The sequence below is a fragment of the Glarea lozoyensis genome, assembly GCF_000409485.1.
Source record: "Glarea lozoyensis ATCC 20868 chromosome Unknown GLAREA5, whole genome shotgun sequence".
Lineage (NCBI taxonomy): Eukaryota > Fungi > Ascomycota > Leotiomycetes > Helotiales > Helotiaceae > Glarea > Glarea lozoyensis.
The window spans coordinates 1,848,895-1,870,079 of NW_007361000.1; the positions used below are offsets into that span (position 1 = coordinate 1,848,895).

At 45.4% G+C, this 21,185-nt stretch overlaps 7 protein-coding genes across 7 annotated transcripts; 4 read left to right on the plus strand and 3 right to left on the minus strand.

Annotated features, from left to right (window-relative positions):
* Positions 1–776: 776 nt before the first annotated feature.
* GLAREA_04795 (CCCH zinc finger) lies at positions 777–3,093 on the minus strand (the record flags this gene model as incomplete). The annotated part of the gene is made up of 3 exons (XM_008087172.1): positions 777–1,326; positions 1,377–2,084; positions 2,138–3,093. The coding sequence occupies 3 exons, from the start codon at positions 3,091–3,093 to the stop codon at positions 777–779; spliced, it is 2,214 nt and encodes a 737-aa protein (XP_008085363.1).
* A 3,071-nt stretch (positions 3,094–6,164) lies between these two features.
* Positions 6,165–7,299, plus strand: GLAREA_04796 (Protein kinase-like (PK-like); the record flags this gene model as incomplete). Its single annotated transcript, XM_008087173.1, has 2 exons — positions 6,165–6,613; positions 6,696–7,299. The coding sequence occupies 2 exons, from the start codon at positions 6,165–6,167 to the stop codon at positions 7,297–7,299; spliced, it is 1,053 nt and encodes a 350-aa protein (XP_008085364.1).
* Positions 7,300–8,728: 1,429 nt separating this feature from the next.
* Positions 8,729–10,405, minus strand: GLAREA_04797 (P-loop containing nucleoside triphosphate hydrolase; the record flags this gene model as incomplete). The annotated part of the gene is made up of 2 exons (XM_008087174.1): positions 8,729–9,829; positions 9,875–10,405. The coding sequence occupies 2 exons, from the start codon at positions 10,403–10,405 to the stop codon at positions 8,729–8,731; spliced, it is 1,632 nt and encodes a 543-aa protein (XP_008085365.1).
* Positions 10,406–13,833: 3,428 nt separating this feature from the next.
* Positions 13,834–14,583, plus strand: GLAREA_04798 (uncharacterized protein; the record flags this gene model as incomplete). Its single annotated transcript, XM_008087175.1, has 1 exon — positions 13,834–14,583. The coding sequence occupies one exon, from the start codon at positions 13,834–13,836 to the stop codon at positions 14,581–14,583; it is 750 nt and encodes a 249-aa protein (XP_008085366.1).
* Positions 14,584–15,926: 1,343 nt separating this feature from the next.
* GLAREA_04799 (Chaperone J-domain-containing protein) lies at positions 15,927–17,170 on the plus strand (the record flags this gene model as incomplete). The annotated part of the gene is made up of 3 exons (XM_008087176.1): positions 15,927–16,006; positions 16,092–16,824; positions 16,877–17,170. The coding sequence occupies 3 exons, from the start codon at positions 15,927–15,929 to the stop codon at positions 17,168–17,170; spliced, it is 1,107 nt and encodes a 368-aa protein (XP_008085367.1).
* Positions 17,171–18,052: 882 nt separating this feature from the next.
* GLAREA_04800 (Phospholipase D/nuclease) lies at positions 18,053–19,634 on the minus strand (the record flags this gene model as incomplete). Its single annotated transcript, XM_008087177.1, has 4 exons — positions 18,053–19,019; positions 19,070–19,350; positions 19,404–19,475; positions 19,524–19,634. 4 exons carry the CDS (start codon positions 19,632–19,634, stop codon positions 18,053–18,055), a joined length of 1,431 nt encoding a protein of 476 aa, XP_008085368.1.
* Positions 19,635–19,953: 319 nt separating this feature from the next.
* Positions 19,954–20,713, plus strand: GLAREA_04801 (uncharacterized protein; the record flags this gene model as incomplete). Its single annotated transcript, XM_008087178.1, has 5 exons — positions 19,954–20,077; positions 20,209–20,289; positions 20,341–20,383; positions 20,439–20,597; positions 20,662–20,713. 5 exons carry the CDS (start codon positions 19,954–19,956, stop codon positions 20,711–20,713), a joined length of 459 nt encoding a protein of 152 aa, XP_008085369.1.
* Positions 20,714–21,185: the final 472 nt, after the last annotated feature.

Here is a 21,185-nt window from a genome sequence, read left to right on the forward strand (position 1 = left end):
GCCCCATCCATTTCTTAACGATCCCTCGTGATTATACCGCAGTAGACAAACGAAAAGAATGGGCAGTGAAAACACGATATTTATGATATTCATTCATCGACTTGACAAAACCCGTATATTTCAACTATCCTTATCACTAAATGAAACTTCCTCAGCCTCTCTTTCAATTTTCAGAATCCATCAAAATCCAAGATCTCATCAGCGCAACTGAAAGCTAATCCACACGTACTCAAATTGTTACTCATATAAATCTTATCGTGGTCAAGTTAAAGAGAACTGGTGGATTGGAGGGATGAATGGAAAGTATTGCGACTAGATATTCGCAGCAGGTGAACAAACAAGGAAAGTAGCAGTCGAACCATGATTAAGTTGATGCAATGTATTGAGTTTCGCCTATTATATTCAGTAAACAAGATGGTTTGAGTTGAGTCGTAGTCTTGCGTGGAAAGTAGTTATACTTGGACGCAAGCAATACTTACTTAAATGGTATCAACCCTTACTGATGTCGATATTGTGCCCGTTCTGGTTTTCCTGTTGATATCTGACATGCACGCTCGTAATGGACACAATGAATGGCAGTTCTGAGTCAGTCAAGTTAACCCAATATCGGGCATTGGTCAAATCTTCCGACTAAACAATATCTTGTTGAGCCCCATGTTAAATTTGTTTATCCGTTCGAGATTAGAGAGCAGGAGACAGACACTTATCTTGTTCACCGCAATGCACGACACAAAGCACAAAACCCGCAAAAGCTTAGTACTTTGTTTCTTTAATTCCTATCGAGCTTTGCTAGGTTGGTCTCTAACAAGAAGTTTCATCTTCCCCTGTCCAATAGTATGACCTTGGGTAAGGATATCAACTTCCTCTTTCTCCACTTCCACCGTCGGCTGTCCATCCCGTACTAAAGATTTATCCCACGACCTGGCATCGATGCCCAGGATACCACCAACGTTATTGCGGTCACCCGGAACGGAAAATTCCCGGTAGGCGTAGCGCCACTCGTTCAAGAAATTGCGGATGGCTTTGCCTACTTTGTCCTTACCATTTTTGCTGTGGTGTCCGGTACCTGTGATTGCATAGACCGGCTTAACTTCCTTTTGGTTTTCAAGCAGTACTCGCTCAAGATACTCGACGGCTTCTTCGGGATGAAGACCGTGAAGGTCAACGTAGAGTTCGGCGCTTGAAGAGCTATTCTTATTACGCTCTTCGTATAATTCACGTGCCGCTTCTCTGTGAGCTTTTCGCATAAGATCGTTTTCACTTTGTCCACGAAGACTGAGAGCTTTTGCAGCGCGAGCGTCATTACGATTCCAGGCTTGAGCAGCACTAGTACGGGTTAGATTACGGACTGATGGATTAAAGGGACTGGTTCCTACCTTTGCAAAAACTTATTCCTCAAGCCGCCATGCTTAATTGCATCTTGACGGGCTTTGAGGTATGCTTTATTAGCTTTTTCACCAGTCTCCAGCCATGGCACATGTTGGGGGCTAGGGATAGCTTGAGCCGCGACGCTGTTCTCTCCATTGCGAATGCTACTGGAGCTACCATTTCTGCCCATCTTTTTCATGTCTTGCCGTATCAGACCAGGACCTGGAGATGGAGACATCTTGACTACCTCGGCTAAGGAGCTGGGATGCGCGTTCTCCTTATGACCATGTCCATGGCCACCTCGTTTGCCGTGATGCTTCTTCCCGCCCTTTGCAGCGACTGCACTTAAAGATGGAAATGCCTCCGTATCATCTAACGCTGGAGCTGCTGGTTCCCGTGCCCGACTACTAGGTCGTGATCTTTGGCTTGACCCATCACTTGTATAGCCTTGCATTCCTTTGAATCCAGGGGGAGTAAAGCTTGCACCTTGGTAATTGGCGAACGCATTGGTAGAAGAATTATAGGAATTTGGCCACTGGTCCTGTAAACCTTGGAGAGAGGGAAATGCATTGTAGTCTGAGAATTGGAATCCAGGAGCGGAGTTTTGGAGAGGGGGTGTACTACTTTCGTCCAGAGCTAGACGATTCATAAAATGGGACGGATCATGGGAGAAGATGCAGGTATCACCGGCAAGACAGTTGCCCATAACCCAGTATCTAGATCCATGAGTATACGGTCACAGTCCGGCGAAAATAACGAAATAACTTACTTGCATATATGATTGCTAAGATCATGGCTGAAACGGCAGTCAGCTCGGAGACATTGTCCCGTGGAAAGCCAAAATCTGCAAACGACACCGCTGCGTTGCTGGCCAGCGGGGGTAACGGGACGAGGTATATCTGCTGTCATAGACTTGCCGATTAGGATAGCCGCCGTCTTCGACTCGATGGTTTGGACCGGCACAGTAGAAGCATCAGAACCTTGCCCTTCAATGAAAGCATTGATAGTGGCGCTCAGGTCATATCCATGTAGCGCAAGGGCTGCTTCAATCTCATCATCGGATCTAGCAGGACCCAAGATTGATCGAAGCATATCATACGGGCTCATATCCAGCGACTGTGGCTGAATATATTCAGCTGCCGCTGCATTAAGGCCGCTGCCTCCTCCTCCAAGAGATGACGGCGTGCTGTTACCACCGTCATCGTTCACTAACCAGTCGACATTGTCACTTCCATAGTCTCCATATATATCTTGTGTAGGACTGGTGTCTGTCGGAAACTCATACGCTTGAAGACTCGGACTGTGGGGGATAGCTGGACTGGAAAAAGCAAGTCTCGGTGACGGGCGCGGAGAGGTAAAGGGAGATGCGGTGCTCGACTTGGTTCTGTTGAAGGACTGCGGTACAAAGCCCGGAGGAGCGAGAGGGCTAACACCCAAACGAGGGGAAGAGTTCACGGGCGTGCCAGAACTTCCTCGGGGAATCTGCCATGGCGCTGGCGAAGGGCGACGTAAGATCTGGTGTCGCAAGGGCGGGGGTGATGCTGGGCTGGTAGTTGATTCCCGATACCGCCATAGAACATCCAATACAGCATTTTCGAGGGCAGAGCCAACAAGTGTGGTCTCCTTCTTCAGCAGTTCCTCCAATTTGTCCGTCCTTTCTTCGTCGCCCAAAGTTGCATCCTGCAGCAGTGGCAGGCAGATCTCATACGTAGCGTCGGACACCATGTTGGTATGCTGGAGAGCGATCGTGTGATATTAGGTGGATAGTATTAGGTATTCAGTATCGCGGCGGCGAAATCTACAATGATTTTCGAACGTGGAAGGACTGTGTCGTGGTGGTATGTTGGAATGGGGATATGGGAAGTGCGTGGAAGGAACGCGCTGAGATGCAATAAGCAAATGGCGCAAGCTGGAGATGCGGTGAGATCTGCTTGGTAGACGACAACGAAAGGCGCCAGGCTCTCACATTGTCGAAAGAGGAACCAGTATATTAGAATTCGCGTTCAGAAGAGAAGGTGTTGGGATGAGAAGAAGGGAAAGCTGAGGAGTGAGTGAGGTTATGAGGTAACTCGTGGTGGAGGTGAGGCTGGCTTCCCGTCGATGTTGGTACGGGAGGCTAAGCCTACCTTGTTGGCCGAATTCAAGGGTCTGGTCCGTTGGAGCTGTGGACTGCGACCGAACTCACCGTGCCTTTCGCACGCCGGGTAATTGCGAGGTTTTGATATTGTCACAATCCTCAGAGATGAAACATTTGACACCGTGGATAAGGATATTAATAAGGAGTTGAATCAACGGAGTCATAGAAACGATCCAGTCTCGTATACAGCATGTGACGTCCCCAGACACAGACCGTGACAGACGGGAGCTCGACGACAGCTATGTATCACGTTAACGGTACCGAACGTGAATGGTTCCTTAGGCCGTAGCTACATATGGCTATCCGTTGCTGAATCCGCGGAGTCACATTTATTGCGACGCGATTCGAGGGTGACTGGCTAACGGAGCCTACGTTTTGGTTTTAGAATTTTCCGAACCAGACAAGAATACATCAACCTGTCAGTCCCAACAAATCCTCTATTCCATACATTCCATTCTATTCAAAGCCGTTCACCTACTTAATGTACTTAAGAGGATCAAACTAACTAAGGCGCCATAGCAATCATCTTTCCAAAGCAACTGCAGATTTGGAAAGCCTCTTCAAAAGTACTTGAGACTATGTGGAAATCGTTCGGAAGTCGAAACCACCCGTCGCCAGTATATTGCTAACTTCCAAGAGATATCTGAAATAAATGACAGCTCATAAACTTGCTAACTTACTTTATAAATAGTGCTTTCGACTACTTCGATTACGAAGAATTTGGCAGGAAATCGGAACTGGCCAGCCTCTCTGATACCGAGCGGCATTTTGGTCAAAACAGCACTCTACAACCATATGAGTTCGGTTGTTCTCCAAGTTCTTCAGTCAATAAAGACTCTAGCTCAACTTCCAATCCTCGATATCAAGAGTTCGCCTATTCTTTTCAGCAGCTTTATAAGGCAAGAGAACGTGGTAGAAGGTTTGGTCTTCGCCCTTATCCCGGTGATGGCTTTGAAGGACCTGCAGAAACCCATTAAAGATGACTGAAAACTAGGTATCTGCAAACTGCAAAATGATACCTTTCTTTTTCACACACTGAGTATGAGTATGCACAGTCTTAACACAAGGACACTTCCCAGTCAGACAGTTTCTCACTTGGAGACTGGGAAAAGCGGTCGTGGAGGCTTCCCTAGCGCAGGCCTAGGTGCTGCATGGCTTTAACCGACATTTTTTCAAGTGATCAATTCCACTAGGAAAATACACCGTCATGAAACCTCCTTCAATTTCTGCTCTTTCTTCCGCTGTGTGTCTTGAAATCTTGCACCCGAATATCTTGTTAAATCCTCGTATGTATTTCTTAATGTCAATCCGACGTCTCGATCTCCTTGTTCCGATAAAGCGTGTAAATTCCCTCCACCTTGCTTCAATGACTAGATTCATGTGAAATCAATCAGAAATGAGTGATTTTTTACCTTGAGTTTAATAGCATGTTGTAAATATAAGCATTCGCCCTACCGAAAGCATGTCATCTCAAGTTACATTCACATTACATTTCAAACATGGCATGGCATCATAACTTCTTCTCTTTATTCTAACTATCTCTTAAACCTCCCAGACTATCTATCCTTGGTTGTCCGATCGACTCATATACAATGTATGCTGGTGAGTCGACGAGAAGAAGCTGGATCGCTGGTATCTTACATGGCCAGCTTCTTCAAATGAATCAAGTAAGATACTGGGCTTCATGCGGCCTTCATTGGACTAACAAATGCAAAAGCTAGTGACCGCCCAAGATAGATGCTCACCGCGACTCAGTTCCCTTCAAATTTTGATGCGTTTGTTCGGAGCATACAGCATTTTGAACTCTACTTGAGATATTATTAGATTCGAATTAATCTACTGGTATCAACGCCTCGAGAACTACTGTAATTGTCTTGGTAGAGAATATGTTGGTGGTTGAACTCGCCGTTTAAGCTGTCTAAAGCCGTACATAAGTCTGAAAAATCACGAACGTTACGATAGCTGCTTCCCCTCTAGCTCATGTAGACTCAATGTTGGTGATATTAACTTGAAGACATATATTTCCGTGACTTAATTTAAGCCGGAATAAGTGTCTGCTTTTGGTTCATGATTCTTGTGTGTCAAACATCGGTGAGACTATTTAGAAAGCGTTAAACAAAACAACAACAACACCGAGTCAGCTGGTCAAATAGTTCTGTTGGAACAGCGCCTGGGAACTATCCTATTGAGCCAATGGATCATTGAAAATCACCACGTCGAGTCAATCAATCGAATGACCTTGTGGTAGCTCTCTAAACTACAAAATAACAACCTGAGACAAGCACCGTAGGCCATTGGGGAAGTGGTAATGTAAAAAACAACAAAGAGATGTACAGTGCGGACAGTGTTGTTGGTAATGGACAGGTAGAGAGCATATCAAGTCGTTTCATCTTGGGTTGCTTGACACAGCCAATATCATGACCTCTGCTGTTGAGCTATTGATTTTCTATCAAAATCAAAAATTCAGAGATATATAAGATCCTAAGACTGCTGCTGATATTTTAGACCAGCAGCATATTCGAACATTCCTCTCAAGCCTGTTTATCGCTTAACTCTCCTGATTTCAAATTACCTCGACTATCGTCAAATATCTCAAACATTGTCCATATATTTCAAAGGCCAAATTAAACCTGGTTTATTCTCTACCAATTACAAAAACATGCATTACCAAGGCTTTCTCGCTGCCATGTCCCCTGGATATCCATATCGCCGAGATACGGCAATATCAGACTTCTTTTCCAGAACATTGACTTGCAGCAGCGCTTGCGACGAGATGGCTATCAGCATAGTCGGAGGCACAGTCCAGCCTGTAGCCGTGCAGGGAAACTGCAGCTACTCAATCTATGCTGGGCCAGATCTTGAATACGTTTTTCAATTCCGCCTCGCCTCTTTGCCTCTTGAGACAGAGACCATCCAATTAGCACGCACAATACATGGCTCTGTCGTCCCAGCGGTCTCGTCCTATGGACAGCTAGCAAATGTCCACGTCTATTCTATGCCTCGGGTACATGGACTAAGCTATCTCGATCTTATCCTTGCTGATATATACCCTCGAAATTCTAAGGAGCAATTTGCATGGCGTAAAACACTTGTAACAGACATCGCATGGTGAGATGCCATCTTCCTTCATCAACGCAATGCAACATATTCACTTGAATTTCAACCCAAAAGCCATGCTGACCATTCGCAGTTTCTTTGCTGCCTCCTTCAAAGCCCCCCAAGAGGTTCCTTCAGACTTCCGCGGCAAGCTACGCCAACAATATACCCAAGACCTCGAATCACTTCTTCAATCCTTCCCGCCCCGATTTCACAACATCATTCAAAAATGTCTCGATTCCATGGAGGCTGTTCTTGACCTGCCAGTGGTCCTTCTTCATCGTGACATTAGCACCGCGAATCTTATTGTCGACGCAGATACCTGCGAACTCAAAGGTGTTCTTGACTGGGGTGAAGCTGGACTTGGCACATTTGGCCAAAATCTCCACTTTCTACAAAACCTGATCTGTGTACTTGACCTACCACACGGGTGGCGACCATACGAAGATTACCCGATTCTGCAAGAGACCTTCTGGAACAAATTTCAAGACGAAGTGGAAAATATATCACCAGAGATTATAAAGACCATGAAATTAGCAAGCGTTATGGGACTGCTACTATATCGTGGATTCACAAGAAGACTTGCAGGCATGGCAAGTTCTACGCCTATATCTGATGATAAAGAGGGCAGTTACAACTTTCTATATCTAGATGCCTTTCTTCTTCAGCAAAGTACGAGAATTATGAATTTGGACTGACCGAGGATAATGTTACGAACACAGCACAAGCATGCATGGATAGCACTGTTGCTCGACTGTTACTTGATTGGGGCGGTTACGTTTGCGATACATTAGGATTCAAGTGTGTGAAGAGTTCCCCTACTTTTTATTGATTTTGTCCTGTTATATATTTCCTTTGTTACAGAGTAGGCCCGTAGACTCGTAGGGACCTTACCTATTAGATAGAAACTTTGTACTTAACGCTATTGTCGAAATTCTATAAGTAACTCTCTCACTAATAGAAAATACTTCTTTGAATCAGCCCGAGATAGTCTTATCGCAGAAACTTTTATCTCTACTACGTAAATCATTATCACTAATGGATTATTAGTTTCTCTCCCACTTCTCTTAGTAGAGATCTAAGCAGTACTATTATCTAGACTTACTACATCTTAATGAGACCTAGGGGAAATCTCTTTTGCTTAAAATGCGACTGAAAAGGCCACAAATTCTCTCCAATGGACCCGAACACCGCAAATACTTGAATAACATTTGGCCCTGACACTTCAGACCTTTCAATAGGAATCTGAAAATATAGTGTTGCTAAAAGAGAGAGGTCTACAGTGGCGAGATATTTACCAAATCGTAACTCGCACAGAGCAGAGTTTTTGTTGGAATAGTCGTAAGTGCAAAAGTTTAGCAATACATAAGGATAGGAGCCCCCAGGTTTTACTACCTCTGACTCTGAGCTAGATTTATGTCAAAAAGGTTAGAATAGTCAGATGATGAGATCTACAAGTTCAGGTCCCGCACGAGCCAGACGGTAGACCCACCGCCATAACCAAGCTTTACAATAGTCTTGTATCTCTTCTTAAAGACCTCCCTAGGTTTAACAGGGGGAAATGCATTGCGTTGTGGTGGAGAAGAGCCTCTTTTCAGTTGAATCTAGTGGTGTAACGGTTGTAAGTCGACCGTGTGGCATTGTAGTATATAACATACGTGATATATGTAAGTTCTTCGAGCGAGGTGTGACAGCGGTAGTTTTGAAAATAAAGCATGGAAGCTGCAAAGTAAAAGAAGAGGAGACATTCCTTTGACATCCTTAATTCAATTAAGGTTGAAAAATATAGGTATGCCATGCGCCTACTCGTCTGGACAGACTCGTACCTTGCCGGAAATTCATAGTTTTGACATCCTCTATTTATAGCAAAATGTTGCCGTGCGTAGCTAACAATGCTTCTATCGCAACTAACTTTCAGCTTATCACTTCCGTCTTTCACCTCAAACGCTTATATGTTCTAAGACTGTTTTACGCTCTACTGCAGAGTTCGAAATGGGCTTCAGTTCGGGAATACTTGCTTAACAGTTTTTATTCTGCCTCCTGTTTTATGCCCATTGGCCATATATGAGATTGATCCCTGCCGCAGCCCACATAGCAGAGCACATCTAAAAGAACAAATCTAAAACCTCATACTATAATACTGCTTGCAATACCATTTATTGGTTTCTTCGCATCCTCTGGTTTTGCCTGGTTTGTAATTGCCGCAGCAACAAAACCGATATACAGCTTGCTGGGCTGCAAAACGCGTGACAAGTATTCAGGATGAAACTGCACACCTACATACCAAGGATGATTTTGAAGCTCGATAATCTCCATACGAACGCCTTTTTCATCTTTGCCTATGAAATGAAGACCGGCTTTGCTGAGACTCTCGATGTAATCGGGATTAACCTCATATCGATGACGGTGGCGCTCAGTGATAACTTTCTTATCCGCATACAGTTTCCGCACCTTGGACCAGTCGCTTCCTTCTTGGAAGACAGTTGGTCGGCTGCCGAGTCTCATTGTGCCACCCATGTTCGTCTTGTCAACCTCCGGCATGAAGATGATCACTGGGTTCGAACACTCCGGAGATAGTTCGATCGATCCGGCTTTTGGGATATTGCACATGTGGCGTGCGAACTCGATGACTGCAATCTGCATACCTAGACATATTCCTAGGTACGGGGTTTTGTTCTCTCGGGCCCACTGTGCAGCTGCTATCATTCCTTCTGTACCTCGTTCACCGAATCCGCCAGGCACAAGAATCCCATCTGCTCCGTGGACTTTGCTCCACGCCTGGACATAGTCACTTTCTGAGGATGCGACACATCGTTCTTCCAAGTGTGAGGCGTCGACGAGAATGAGGTTGAGTTTGCTTTGACAAGCCATAACGGAATGCTCCAATGACTTGAGAACGGACATATAAGAGTCCATAAAGCTGGTGTATTTGCCAACTAGGGCTATTGTCACGCTCTTCCGAGAGCCGCCTTGGGGTGAAGTTAGGATTTTCCAATTTCTCCACATGTTGGCTCCAATTTCATTTTGTTGTGGGGTCTTCACTATGAGGTCAAAACGCAGTAGTTTAGAGATTGAAGCGAGTAAACCTTGTTCCTCCAATAGGGCTGGGACAAGATACGTCGACGCAACATCGTGAACAGCTATGATTTTAGTAGGTTCTACGTCGCACGACGAAGCAACCTTATCTAATGTAGATTTCTTGAGTGGCACTTCACACCGGCATGCAATCTTCAGTAAGTTAGCAGAGCTACACTTTAGACCGAACATACTTACTAGATCTGGCTTCAGGCCAGTAGAAAGCACATCTCGCATAGCCGCCTGCGTTGGCTTCGTCTTTTGCTCAGAATTCATTATCACGGGAACCAAAGTAACAAGAATGTGTATCCAGTTGTCCTTCTCAACTCTCCCTCGCAATCGCCTTAACGCTTCTAGGAAGGGTGCATTTTCCATGTCACCTGCCGTTCCCCCAAGCTCGATTACACACACGTCTGGCACCTCTTCTGTCTCGTCAACTGGAATCAGCGCGACCCGCTCTATCCAGTCGGCTATCGCATCAACAAGATCAGGAACGATCTGGACCGTTTTACCTAAATACGTCCCGCGTCGCTCGGCTTGAATAACGTGCTGGTATATTTTGCCAGTAGTGATGTTATGCTCACGAGTCAATGTGATATTTAGATAGCGTTCATAGTTTCCCAGATCGAGGTCGACCTCACCACCGTCATCAAGGACGAAGACTTCACCATGCTCGGTAGGTGCCATAGTTCCTGCATCGATGTTTATGTAAGGGTCGATTTTGATCATTGTGGCGCTCAAACCCAATGTCTTCAGAAGCAGGCCGGTACTGGATGCTTTTTGCCTGATAAGTCCGTTTTCGCGAAAGGCTTTCTCGAAGGGATCTCACCAATAATACCCTTTCCCACACCGCTAACCACACCTGTACCTAGGTCAGATAAATTTATGAGAATTAGAGACTCTGCTTATTTACCTCCGGATACTAAGATGTACTTCATCTTCGTGTTTGTGAGGCTTGTACAAGTAATTAATCGTGGGCTTTAGGTGGTGCTCCTTCGTTACAAGTTTCTTAGCTGGGAATTGCTGTCATGGATTTAGCGCTTAAGGACTAAGTAGCCAGTACCTGATTCTAGTCTTTATAGTAAAAGCTAGGAACACAAGCGATACCGGCGAAGCAGATATTAAGAATTACTCTAGCTACCCTCAGCCTTTTTTAACTGGCTTCTAAGCGATTCCGCAAACCCTAAGCCTGCAGTTCCCAACTAAGAAACTTGCGACACCTAACGCCGACATTAGTTGGTGTTGTGTTGTTCATCATTCATACTGTATTCTGATAGGGTATAGGGGCTTCCTCACGGGGTGCCTTAGGCCTCAAATAAAATGGGAAGGACATCCTCCTTGTTTTCCAGCCTAGCAAACGCCTGCCCATAACCGGGTTGTTCATCATTGTTGAACTCGTAAGCAAAAATTCCCATCGAAAGTCTGAAGTCCTGTTGCAAGCTATTAGCATAATTGCTTGACTGGGTTACTTCTGGAGAGCAGGAGAGACTGTGAAGTAAGCCAACAACTCCTGTTAATCCCGCAGCCTGTGACAGGTAGTGCAATTCAGCTCTGACAGCTTGGGGTTTGAAAATTCCAATTAATTATATGTTTGAAATTGGTATTTCATGGTTTTGGTTGTTACTAGTTGTACCTAATTTAAATCAAACTTCTCCTCGTCATAAAAGTGGAGTCACCTGACCGGGAGACACGTGCTCGGTTATCCTCTCCCCTGACTTTAAGGGGGAGGAGATAGTGGCTGATTTCGTCGCATACCTGTAGGCCCCAAAACGTACGCTAAAAACGGTGTTTTTACGACTTCTTCAATATGGATCTCGACCAAATTTATTTCTTAAGATCTAAACTTTCGTTTCCTTAATATTTAAAGTTCAAATAGGTCACAGTTTAAACTCTAGCTAATTCTGTTGAAAAGAACTCGAGTTATCCCGTCGCATTTGAGACGAAATCAGCCACTTTCTCCTTCCCCTTATAGCCTGAGTACAAAGATCGCAATCACAACCACTTTCTTCCAATTACGGCTTGAAGTCCTAGCGAATATTAGTTACCGTTAGCATAAAGTGCAAGGAATCTTCAGAACTCATGTAAGCTTTCAAAGGTAGCCAAAACCAAAAGCGATTTAGCCTGTCTCCAAGATATATATTTCATTATACGATACTTGGTAGCAGAAACTTATGGTAAGAAGCAAGCGTGGAGGTGAAGTGCCACTGTGCCAATTCTACCACTAAGTATCCACATGTCTCCGCAGCTTACCCAAGTCTTCCTCCCCAACCCCATCATCTCTTGTGCACAAGCACTCATATCCCAGGCTTAATCTACCAGTTGCTCTCAGAAACATACAGACCACGCAGAATGAATAAGATAACTCACAGCAATCAGTGTGACAAGGTTTCATGAGCTAGCTCGCTAGCAGCGAAAGTAGAGTTAAAAGCGACACCATTCACATAATCCTTGACATGATATTGAGGTGGTAGTGCTGGTTTTCAGTACCGCCCACAGCGTGATTCTTTTCCAAACACCGCAATGACCACAAGACCTTTTTGGATATGAAAAGGCCTACTTGCTCTTGGCTGATTAAGAAGTACCGCATTATGGTGAGTCTTGAGGCCACACAGTCTCATACTTGACCCACATATGATAGAGTTCACAATGAACGTTGCTGAAAATCGTATGTCGAATATATAATATCCGCCCCACCAAAATCCAGCAAATATTGACTAACACAACCACTTTCAAGCTCCGTATCCACCATTCACCACCCCACTCCCGGTTATCTGCTTTGAAAAATCATAGTCAATAGAGAAATATCCTGGGTTTTAAAGTCCGACTTACTTCTGTTTTTGTGATGAAGAGTGATCGTAGCTATCAGCACATAACTTCTCCTGTTGGAAAACCAATCTGGACTGCGCGAGTATATTTCAGATAAGTTTCGAAGTCAAACATCCTTGTTCAACGCTGGGGTGCGCCGCCTTCTTTTACAGTTTTTCAGCGCTGTCTGTCTGGATGTGGTAATGCTGTAATGTGAAGACAAAGTTTCTCTTAAATTGTACAATTGAACAACCTGAATTCACAACTTCAGTTTACATTTTGCCATTTGATCCCTGACAGATGACACGATGACGACCATAGAAAGATGTAACAGTCTTTTGATCGCAACAACAACATTCCAGAGTCTGGCTCGGCCCGGTTTTCCATCGGAAACATATCCTGCAAAGTCGTCAATTGTCGGAGCGGTACACTGAACGTGGGCGTACGAAAACTTTTCGGTATGCTTACAGATGCTTGTGCAAGCAACATTTTCCTCGATGTGGCATCGTATCTCGTTGACGGAACTCGCGCCGCAAGTACGTCTTGTTGTTTCACCGATGGGATTCCGATGAAGTACTTGGTAGTTGTGCTGAAGGTGGGATTGAGTAATCGTTCGACATATTTCAGCTGCTTCTTCATAATTCTGTTGGCAACACATGGTGGCATCCCAGGTCATCGTTGGTGATCTGTTGTGGCGCACTGGTGGCCCCAAGAAATTACCATCCAGGTGGGATTTTGAACTAGAGTCGATTGACATGTCTAGCAACTACCAATACCGGAATTTCTTGCCGTATCTAGGGTCTAGGAAGGAAATACGAGAAGCAGAATTGAAGTGTTTCTGGAGTGTAATGACGCTATGGGACATGTGCGAGTATAGGAGAACAACTACAGGAGAGTCAGGAGACAGAATCAAGGGTTTTATTGTCGTTATCTGATGCAAGACTTACCATTATTTGAATGTCTTGGTTTTCTATAAGCCGTCGTTTCAACCGTGAGAGCTAGCATGTTAGTGTCGTGCCATCGAAAGAACTGTCTCCATGAAGCTTCGTGTTGCCGTCAGGTAGCATCAACAAACATTTGCCGAGGACGCTCGAATCACACCCTTCGAGTGCTCGCTAAGGAAGCCTAACAGAACCTGGGGATATCCAACACTCCAAAGCGACTAGTGGAAGAGTATCCAATAAGCTGTTGGACGAGATCGTCAGCAAGAATTCGCCATTTGGCCTTTCTCATTTGCAGTGTTACTCTGAATTGGAGCGTCACTGATATATTACGCTCTCGATTTTCAGCTATTTCTTGTCGAAACACTTTAAAGGCAATCACATCTTAACCTCTCCAACAATAATTCAAAAATGCCCTTACTCACTTACCAAGTACTCATCGTATTGCTACACATCCTCCGACTTTCTCGAGCACATCTAGAAGTAGAGAGAGCAAATCAAAAGGCTGTCTTACTTTCTCAAGTCAAAACGCTGACTTTCTCCGCAAAGAACCACACAAACAGCTTCCGGACACCTGCAATTCCCCAACTTACATGCGACGGACCCGGTTGCAGACTTTATCGAGTGCAAAATATGTGCTGCAAAAATCTCGGGGCCAGCGCTGGCAAAAATAAAGAAGCGATAGAATGGGCGTGCTCGGCCACTGTTCCCGACGGATTCAAACTGGAATGTACTGGTGTTTCTTGTGAGGGTTACCGTCACAAAGATGATCCTTTCATTCTGCGAGGAAGCTGTGGGGTAAAATACAGACTTCTTCTTACAGAGGCTGGCGAAGCCAAGTATGGGAGAGCTGCGAAGCCCATCGAAGCTCGTGATATGGGTCGAATGGGCATGACTTGGGTTGATTGGTTTCTCAGACTTTGCTTTGTTGTCGTTGGTTTACTTTCGATCCTGAATTGGATCTTCCGTGGATCCCAACAGCCTCGAGACGAAGAACTTCAAAGACTAGGGCGGTTCCACAGCGCATACCGGGTTCCATATTCAAGCAGCCCTGTGAGAGATAGTAGCAGAAGAGCTTCGTATAAGTCGTCGTCGTCCTCATCATCCTCTTTGACGGTCTGCTCTCCCAGTACTGGCTTTGGATTAACGTCTCGTAGATGAAGGTTCGCCCGTGTTCTCTTGGGTTTTCGTAGGCTTATATTGAGAAGCAATGTTCTTAGCGGATTAACATGTATTATAAATTCTCTTGCTAGCAGCATTAAATGTTGAGTCCATACCCATATCTTTTGAAAAAGCCCAAGATCTCAAGATCTATCGTCGTTAAAGGCATGCATGAAATTGGTTGACGGAGATACTCCGAAGTCGCTGGGGATGGAAATATACTCTCTGAAATCAGTAGAGGAAAGAATACGCCTCTGCCAGTGCTTTTGTGCCGAGTGGGATCGAGATTCGCAGACGATTCAACTTATTCTTTGGCACATTTTCTAAGAGCCAGAGTTATCTTAGCTGCTCAGTTGCTACCTTGCGGAGGACAAAATACCAAAGTAAGTGACACTCACCCACCAATCTTGGACTAAATAATAAGTCGACTTCGAATAGAGCTTAAAAAGGCTTGCTTACTTTAAATAAAAATTAACTAGATAGTAATAACATCTAAGTTGATCCACTGAATATACACTATTTCGTCAACTTAATCGAGGAAATGTTGTGTTTCGACTGCCACCTCTCTGCCAGCGGCTTCGCTAATCGTAAAGGCACGTTCTAGGAGGGGTAAAATTCAGCTGCACTCACTCAAGCTGAATGAAAAATACATCGGAGCTTGTGAAAAAATATCAGGAGATCCAAAACATTTAATACTGGCTGAAGCTCGAAAGATCTAGTATACTCCAAAATCTCCCTTCGTCGTGGTCTTGCACCAATAGAAGGTTCGAGAAGCTTCGAAGGACATTGGGCAGTACCCTCATTTGACCCCGCTTCAGAACCCAAATTCCCCGCCAACGTCACCGCCAATCCTGGCAGGATCTCGTCGTGACTGGGCAGCTGGTACAGTAATAATAGCTCACCTGCGTGACCTGACTTCTAGCCAACCTTTCTTTCTACTTCTTCGGACCATAATAGAACAAAAGCACCAAGAAACAATTGCAACCAAAACCACTCAGCGAAAACTACTATCCATTGGATCAATTGTCGCTTTACCAACAACTATACTGTCTTTCGGCCTTGCGTCGACAGCCTTCATTCACCGACAGCCAACAAAGATCGATCAGCTGTTGTTTGACAGCAGCCCCATTCCCACGTTACTGCGCTACATAATACCAATCCATTCTTGACCTTCCTTTCAACTGAACTTCTCAATTTGCAAACAACCTTCACTACCTTTATCAACGACTTTATTGCATACCGCACCACTTATACCTTACATCGCATCCGCACAAATTTCGACCTGCTCTGGACGCGACATCTGAAGCTGTAAAATCTATCAGTACGCCAAGAACCCATCCACCATGGTCAAAGAAACCAAATTTTACGATAGCTTGGGCATCAAGCCAGATGCCACCCAAGATCAAATCAAGAAAGCATACCAGTAAGTCTCCCTTAAACATCTGACACCACCCACTCACCCCAGTAAATGATCCAAGTTACCGTGATCAAAGGCTAACTTTTCGCAGCAAAATGGCACTGAAGTATCACCCAGATAAGAACAAGGATAAACCAGATACCAGCGAAAAATTCAAAGACGTTTCCCAAGCATACGAAATCCTATCCGATCCCGAAAAACGAAAGACCTACGATGCGTTAGGTGAGCGGGGCTTTCAGGGAGGAGCAATGCCAGATGATGCTGAGGCTGGGCATAATCCATATGCAGGTGCCGGTGGTATGCCAGGAGGCTTCAATTTCGCATCTGGGGGTATGCCAAGTGGAGGACAATCATTCCACTACGGATTCGATAACAGTGGTGGTGGTAGTGGTGGTGGATTCAACTTCAGCAATCCAGAGTCCATATTCTCCGAATTCTTACGAGGACAAGCTGGCATGGGAGGCGCTGGAGGATTTGAGGATTTGTTTGAACAAATGCCAAGGTCTCGAACATCTGGAGGTGGGCGCACTCGAGCTCAGCAATTTGGTGCCTCAGACGCACGACAAAGACAACCAACCCCAGAAGTCACCACTGTTGAACGACCACTACCACTGTCGCTTGAGGAATTGTTCAAGGGCGCTCACAAGAAGATGAAGATTAAGCGAAAGGCATTTGACGAAGTTACCGGAAAGCGAACCACCCAAGATAAAGTCCTAGAAATGGATATCAAGCCGGGATTAAAAAAGGGTAGCAAGATCAAGTTTAAGGGTGTTGGAGATCAAGAAGAAGGTGGGCAGCAAGATCTGCACTTTATCATCGAAGAGGTAAGTCTGACATGTGTACTCCAATGACTATCGTTATACTAACATTCTACAGAAAGCACATCCACTTTACACCCGCCAAGGTGACGATCTTCACGCAACGGTAGACCTCGATCTGAAAGAAGCTCTTACAGGCTGGAAACGAACAGTAACCACCATCGATGGCAGACAAATCAACATTGAGAAGTCCGGCCCTACACAACCCGGCTCAACCGATATGTATCCTGGTCTAGGAATGCCTCTAAGCAAGAAACCGGATCAGAGAGGAAACTTCGTCGTCGATGTGAATGTGAAATTTCCGACAAGCTTGACCTTTGAGCAAAAGCGGAAGCTGAAGGAGATTTTGTAATCAATAGGAGATGGATAGACGAACGAGAACACACGCAGGTGCAAAGCGTGATATTATTTAGCCGAAGCGCGAAGCGAGAGGTGTTGAATGGTGTTAGTTTGAGGGAGGGGTTTTGCTCTCTTTAAGCATTTGCATATCTACTGGTTTAATGGCGAAAGGAGTAAATTGGGTTTTTGAAAGGAGCGAGCTTAAGACCTTGACACGAATGACGATGAACGTAAGAGAGAGATAGTAACGATGGTTTGCAAGAAGGAACCACCAATACGTTGGCTTCATAGATAGCTGTTTTGTGTTAATATATATCATTATACCTACATGTATTTTCCTTGGGAATCAATAGACGGTGGGTGAGAGAAATGCAAAAAAGTCCTAAACCTTTCATCCTCTCCCCAAAAGAAACCTATAAGAAGTGGTATACCTCCCAGCCCTAACCCCCCCAAAAAAGATAAAAACAAGATCAGCACTTATATTCCTACTCTCTGACGCGTAGTAGGTACCCGGATTTCCTGCTCTCTGACGTGTAGCAGGCCATCGGCGTAATCATGGTCCCATAAGTTCTGCTCGCAGACAGATACTCATGGAGTTCTAACCACAACCATTTCGCTCAGAGGATCCGGTCGAATGGGCTATTCTCATTGGCGTAAAAGGTGTTTGATTTGATATTTAAATGAGGGCTCTGGGGATGGACCGACGGTGTGCCGAGGAGGGGGGTAGGTGGGTGAATGGGAATTGGAGGGGATGTGGTTTGGTGTGATTGGTGAATGCGTCAGGTTGAATAATGTGCAAGACATAGAAATGGTACCTGTTATTCTGAGTGAGCTTAGGCATCTCCTCGCTGATCGTCCTCCTATTATACACTTCCAAGCTAACCCCCTATACATTCTACAAAGCCCCCCCAACAACCTTAACAATCCACATCGCAACCCTAACATGCAACCCCACCCGCCTCTCCGTCCTCAAAAACTCCTCCTCCCCAACCACCCTCGCAAACTCCTGCAACCCATCCCTCTCCTCCGCCAACCGTCCCTTCAACCCCTCATCACTCGTCACAATACACGCGCCCACCTCAAGATCTAACCCATAACTCCTCTTCGTATAGTTGCTGCTCCCCACTATACTTATACTCGGCGCTTTCTCCCCATTCAGACTTATCCACAGGCCTTTCGCGTGGTACGTCCAGCCCCCGGGCAGGTTGACCGTGCCGCGCCGCCACTCTTTGAGGGTTATGGAGGGGGAGGGTCGGGCGTTGGAGAGAGTGAGGAAACGCCGCGAGAGGAGCGTGTAGGCGGATGGGAGGAGGCCTGATATCCCGGGGGAGTTGAAGAAGCCGTTTGCTTCTGGGGAGGCGGTTATGATGGTATTGTTTTGGGAGGTGGTGGAGAGGAGGAGGGTTTGAAGCGTGGGGTCTGGGTTGAAGTAGCCGGCTGTGAAGGTCCAGGATGATGATCTGTAAAGGGGGGCGGAGAGGGTAGAGAGAAGGGTTGTGATCAGGGGGAGCTCGGTTGAGGTGTCGGGTTTGAGGAGTTGGGTGAACTGGGTTAGGAGGTAGATTGTGGTGTTTTTTGAGGGGGTTGTGGTGGCGGAAGTGGCGGAGGGAAGGATTATATGGCTGAGGATTGAGGTCGAAAGAGCCTTGTATTTGGAGGCATCTTCTAGGGGTGATGGGGCTAGATTTGCGGTTGGCCAATCGAGGGTATAACCTGCTGGCTCTTGTTGAGAAGGGGTGACGAGGAAGCTTAGCCGGGATATTGTGTTATGTACTTCTGAAAAGTATCCGGTTATTTCTTTTGATGAAAATACGTGATACCGGTCCTGTCGATTGGTAAAGTAGTCATTTGACAGGTTTGCCCTGAAGCATAATTAGAATTTTAATAATGAGATTTCTGGTCGAATTCATACCCAGAGATTATTAATTCATCATCCACTCCATAGAGTTTCATATGTTGCAAGCCCCATCCCTCATTGAACCTCTTTGGGATGTACTTTTTCCTCAATCCCGTCAAGTTAGGAGTATGATACATCCGTATTTCAATCCTCTCCGCCCCGAACTCGGTGACCAAAGGCGCAAGTAATGAGGCACATGATGCCTCTGGAGATTCTCTCGTCCCTCTCAAAGCATCTGTTAAGATACTCAATTTTAAATTGGGTTTGGCTCTGAGCGCTTGCTGAATAGTAGTAATCTGGGCAAGGAATCAACAAATGCAACGAGAAAGTGTATTTTGGACAGTATTACGAGTTCATGTTCAGTTTTTCCTATGTACAGCGTAGACAAAAATATTCGATCCTCTGCAGCAAGTATCTTGGTCTGCCATTCCATCAGCACTTCTCCCTACTCTTATGACATGTTTCCAACCTTCAATGTTTCGTAGAACTCAGATGGCGTGCGCAAGATCTTTATCTTTGACCCGTCTATTTCAAACTTCGGTGCTATCTTGTCCAACTCATTCGTAAAGGCCCCGAGCATTGATGCGGATGAGGTACCAGGACCGGTACTATTCGCGAGGGTAGAGCTGGATGTCGAAAACCTGCGCGGTTTAGCTTGTAGTAATCTCGGCCGGAAGACCTGCGCCCTTCGAAGGGTAGTGCATCTGGTAACGCTCCGAATTATCATATCAACGTTTTAATGTTGTGATGTGAGAAGATTAGCTTGACGTTCATGGCTGGAGCTTCGCTCTCGAAGGTCGTTCAAAAGTACGCTAGACCAGATGGGGCCGAGATTTGAGCCCGCCATGAACCAGCTTGACGACAACTGCGACCTTTCAAGCCATTGAACGCCAAACAAGATGTCTACCATTACGAGAACGCTGCGCAATCTTCGCCGAGTCGGCCTGAAGGCAAGAATACCATGCGCCATTCTGTGCGACTTTGCTAACGGTGAATGTTTAGGATGCTCTCCACCAGATGCAGGTATGTCACAAACGCCCCGAACCACCCAACAATATGTGGTATAGATACTGAACGAAGGCTTTTTGATATAGCATATTGGTAGGTCAGAACGGTGCCAATAGGTTCGAATCTTGATTAATTGTGTGGAATAGGTGACACCAAAGCTGGTACCTTGATCGCCACAGACCGATACGGGAACAAATACTACGAGAATTTGGAGGACGAATTGCCTTGTGGGTATATTTAGATGTTGGAGGGATTGCATTGGTTAATATCTGCGCCAGTACGAACAAGATGGGTGGACTACAAAGACTACAACGAGGACGCGTAAGTTTCGAATATGGCAGTCAACTGTAGAACTGGTTCTGACGGTTGCATATAGATCACAAATCGAGCCCGGATGGCACGCCTGGATATCCTACATGGTCGATAAACCACCAACCCAAGATCCCATTCTTCAAACTCGAGTCCGGCCTTGGGAGTTGCCAGAGCACAGGCCAAACTTGACGTTCAGTCGGGCTGCTTTCAAGACATATTCTACGTAAGTTTAAGCTGCTATTTTCAAAGGCTAGACTCGTCATCGTATTCTAATATATGTTTTACAGAGTTAAGCCTAAGATCACAGCATGGACACCACAGGCTGCATCGAGGCAGTAAGGATACATGGCGGGGTGTTATACAGATTGTACATATCAATGAGAAATGGAGTTTCCTGAGAGTTCATACATGCTTGATAAAATCATCCAGAGTGTAGCCTCATCCAAATTATAGATTCGTGATAAGAATTTTTCTTTTCTTTGTGGGCGATTTGTTTATTGGTCGACTCCTAGCACGGCCGCTACTAAACTGGAAGCTCATGTAGGTGGCTAGTCTTTGATGCCTAACTAGAGCATCTAAATATCTGCTATTGGGGAACTAGTCCGATTGGCCTTCAAATGCGAGTACCCTTTTGATTCACATTCCGGGCTTTTCTGTTGACTTGGGATTCACAATCGGTGAGTGACTCACGACGGATGATCCTTGGCCGGTCTCAGCCTCATAGGACAAAGTTATGGCCAAGGTTGGTTGGTTATATATTTCAAGCACATCTTGATCACTCTTGGAACTCTATCCTTCAGCACACTTGTCG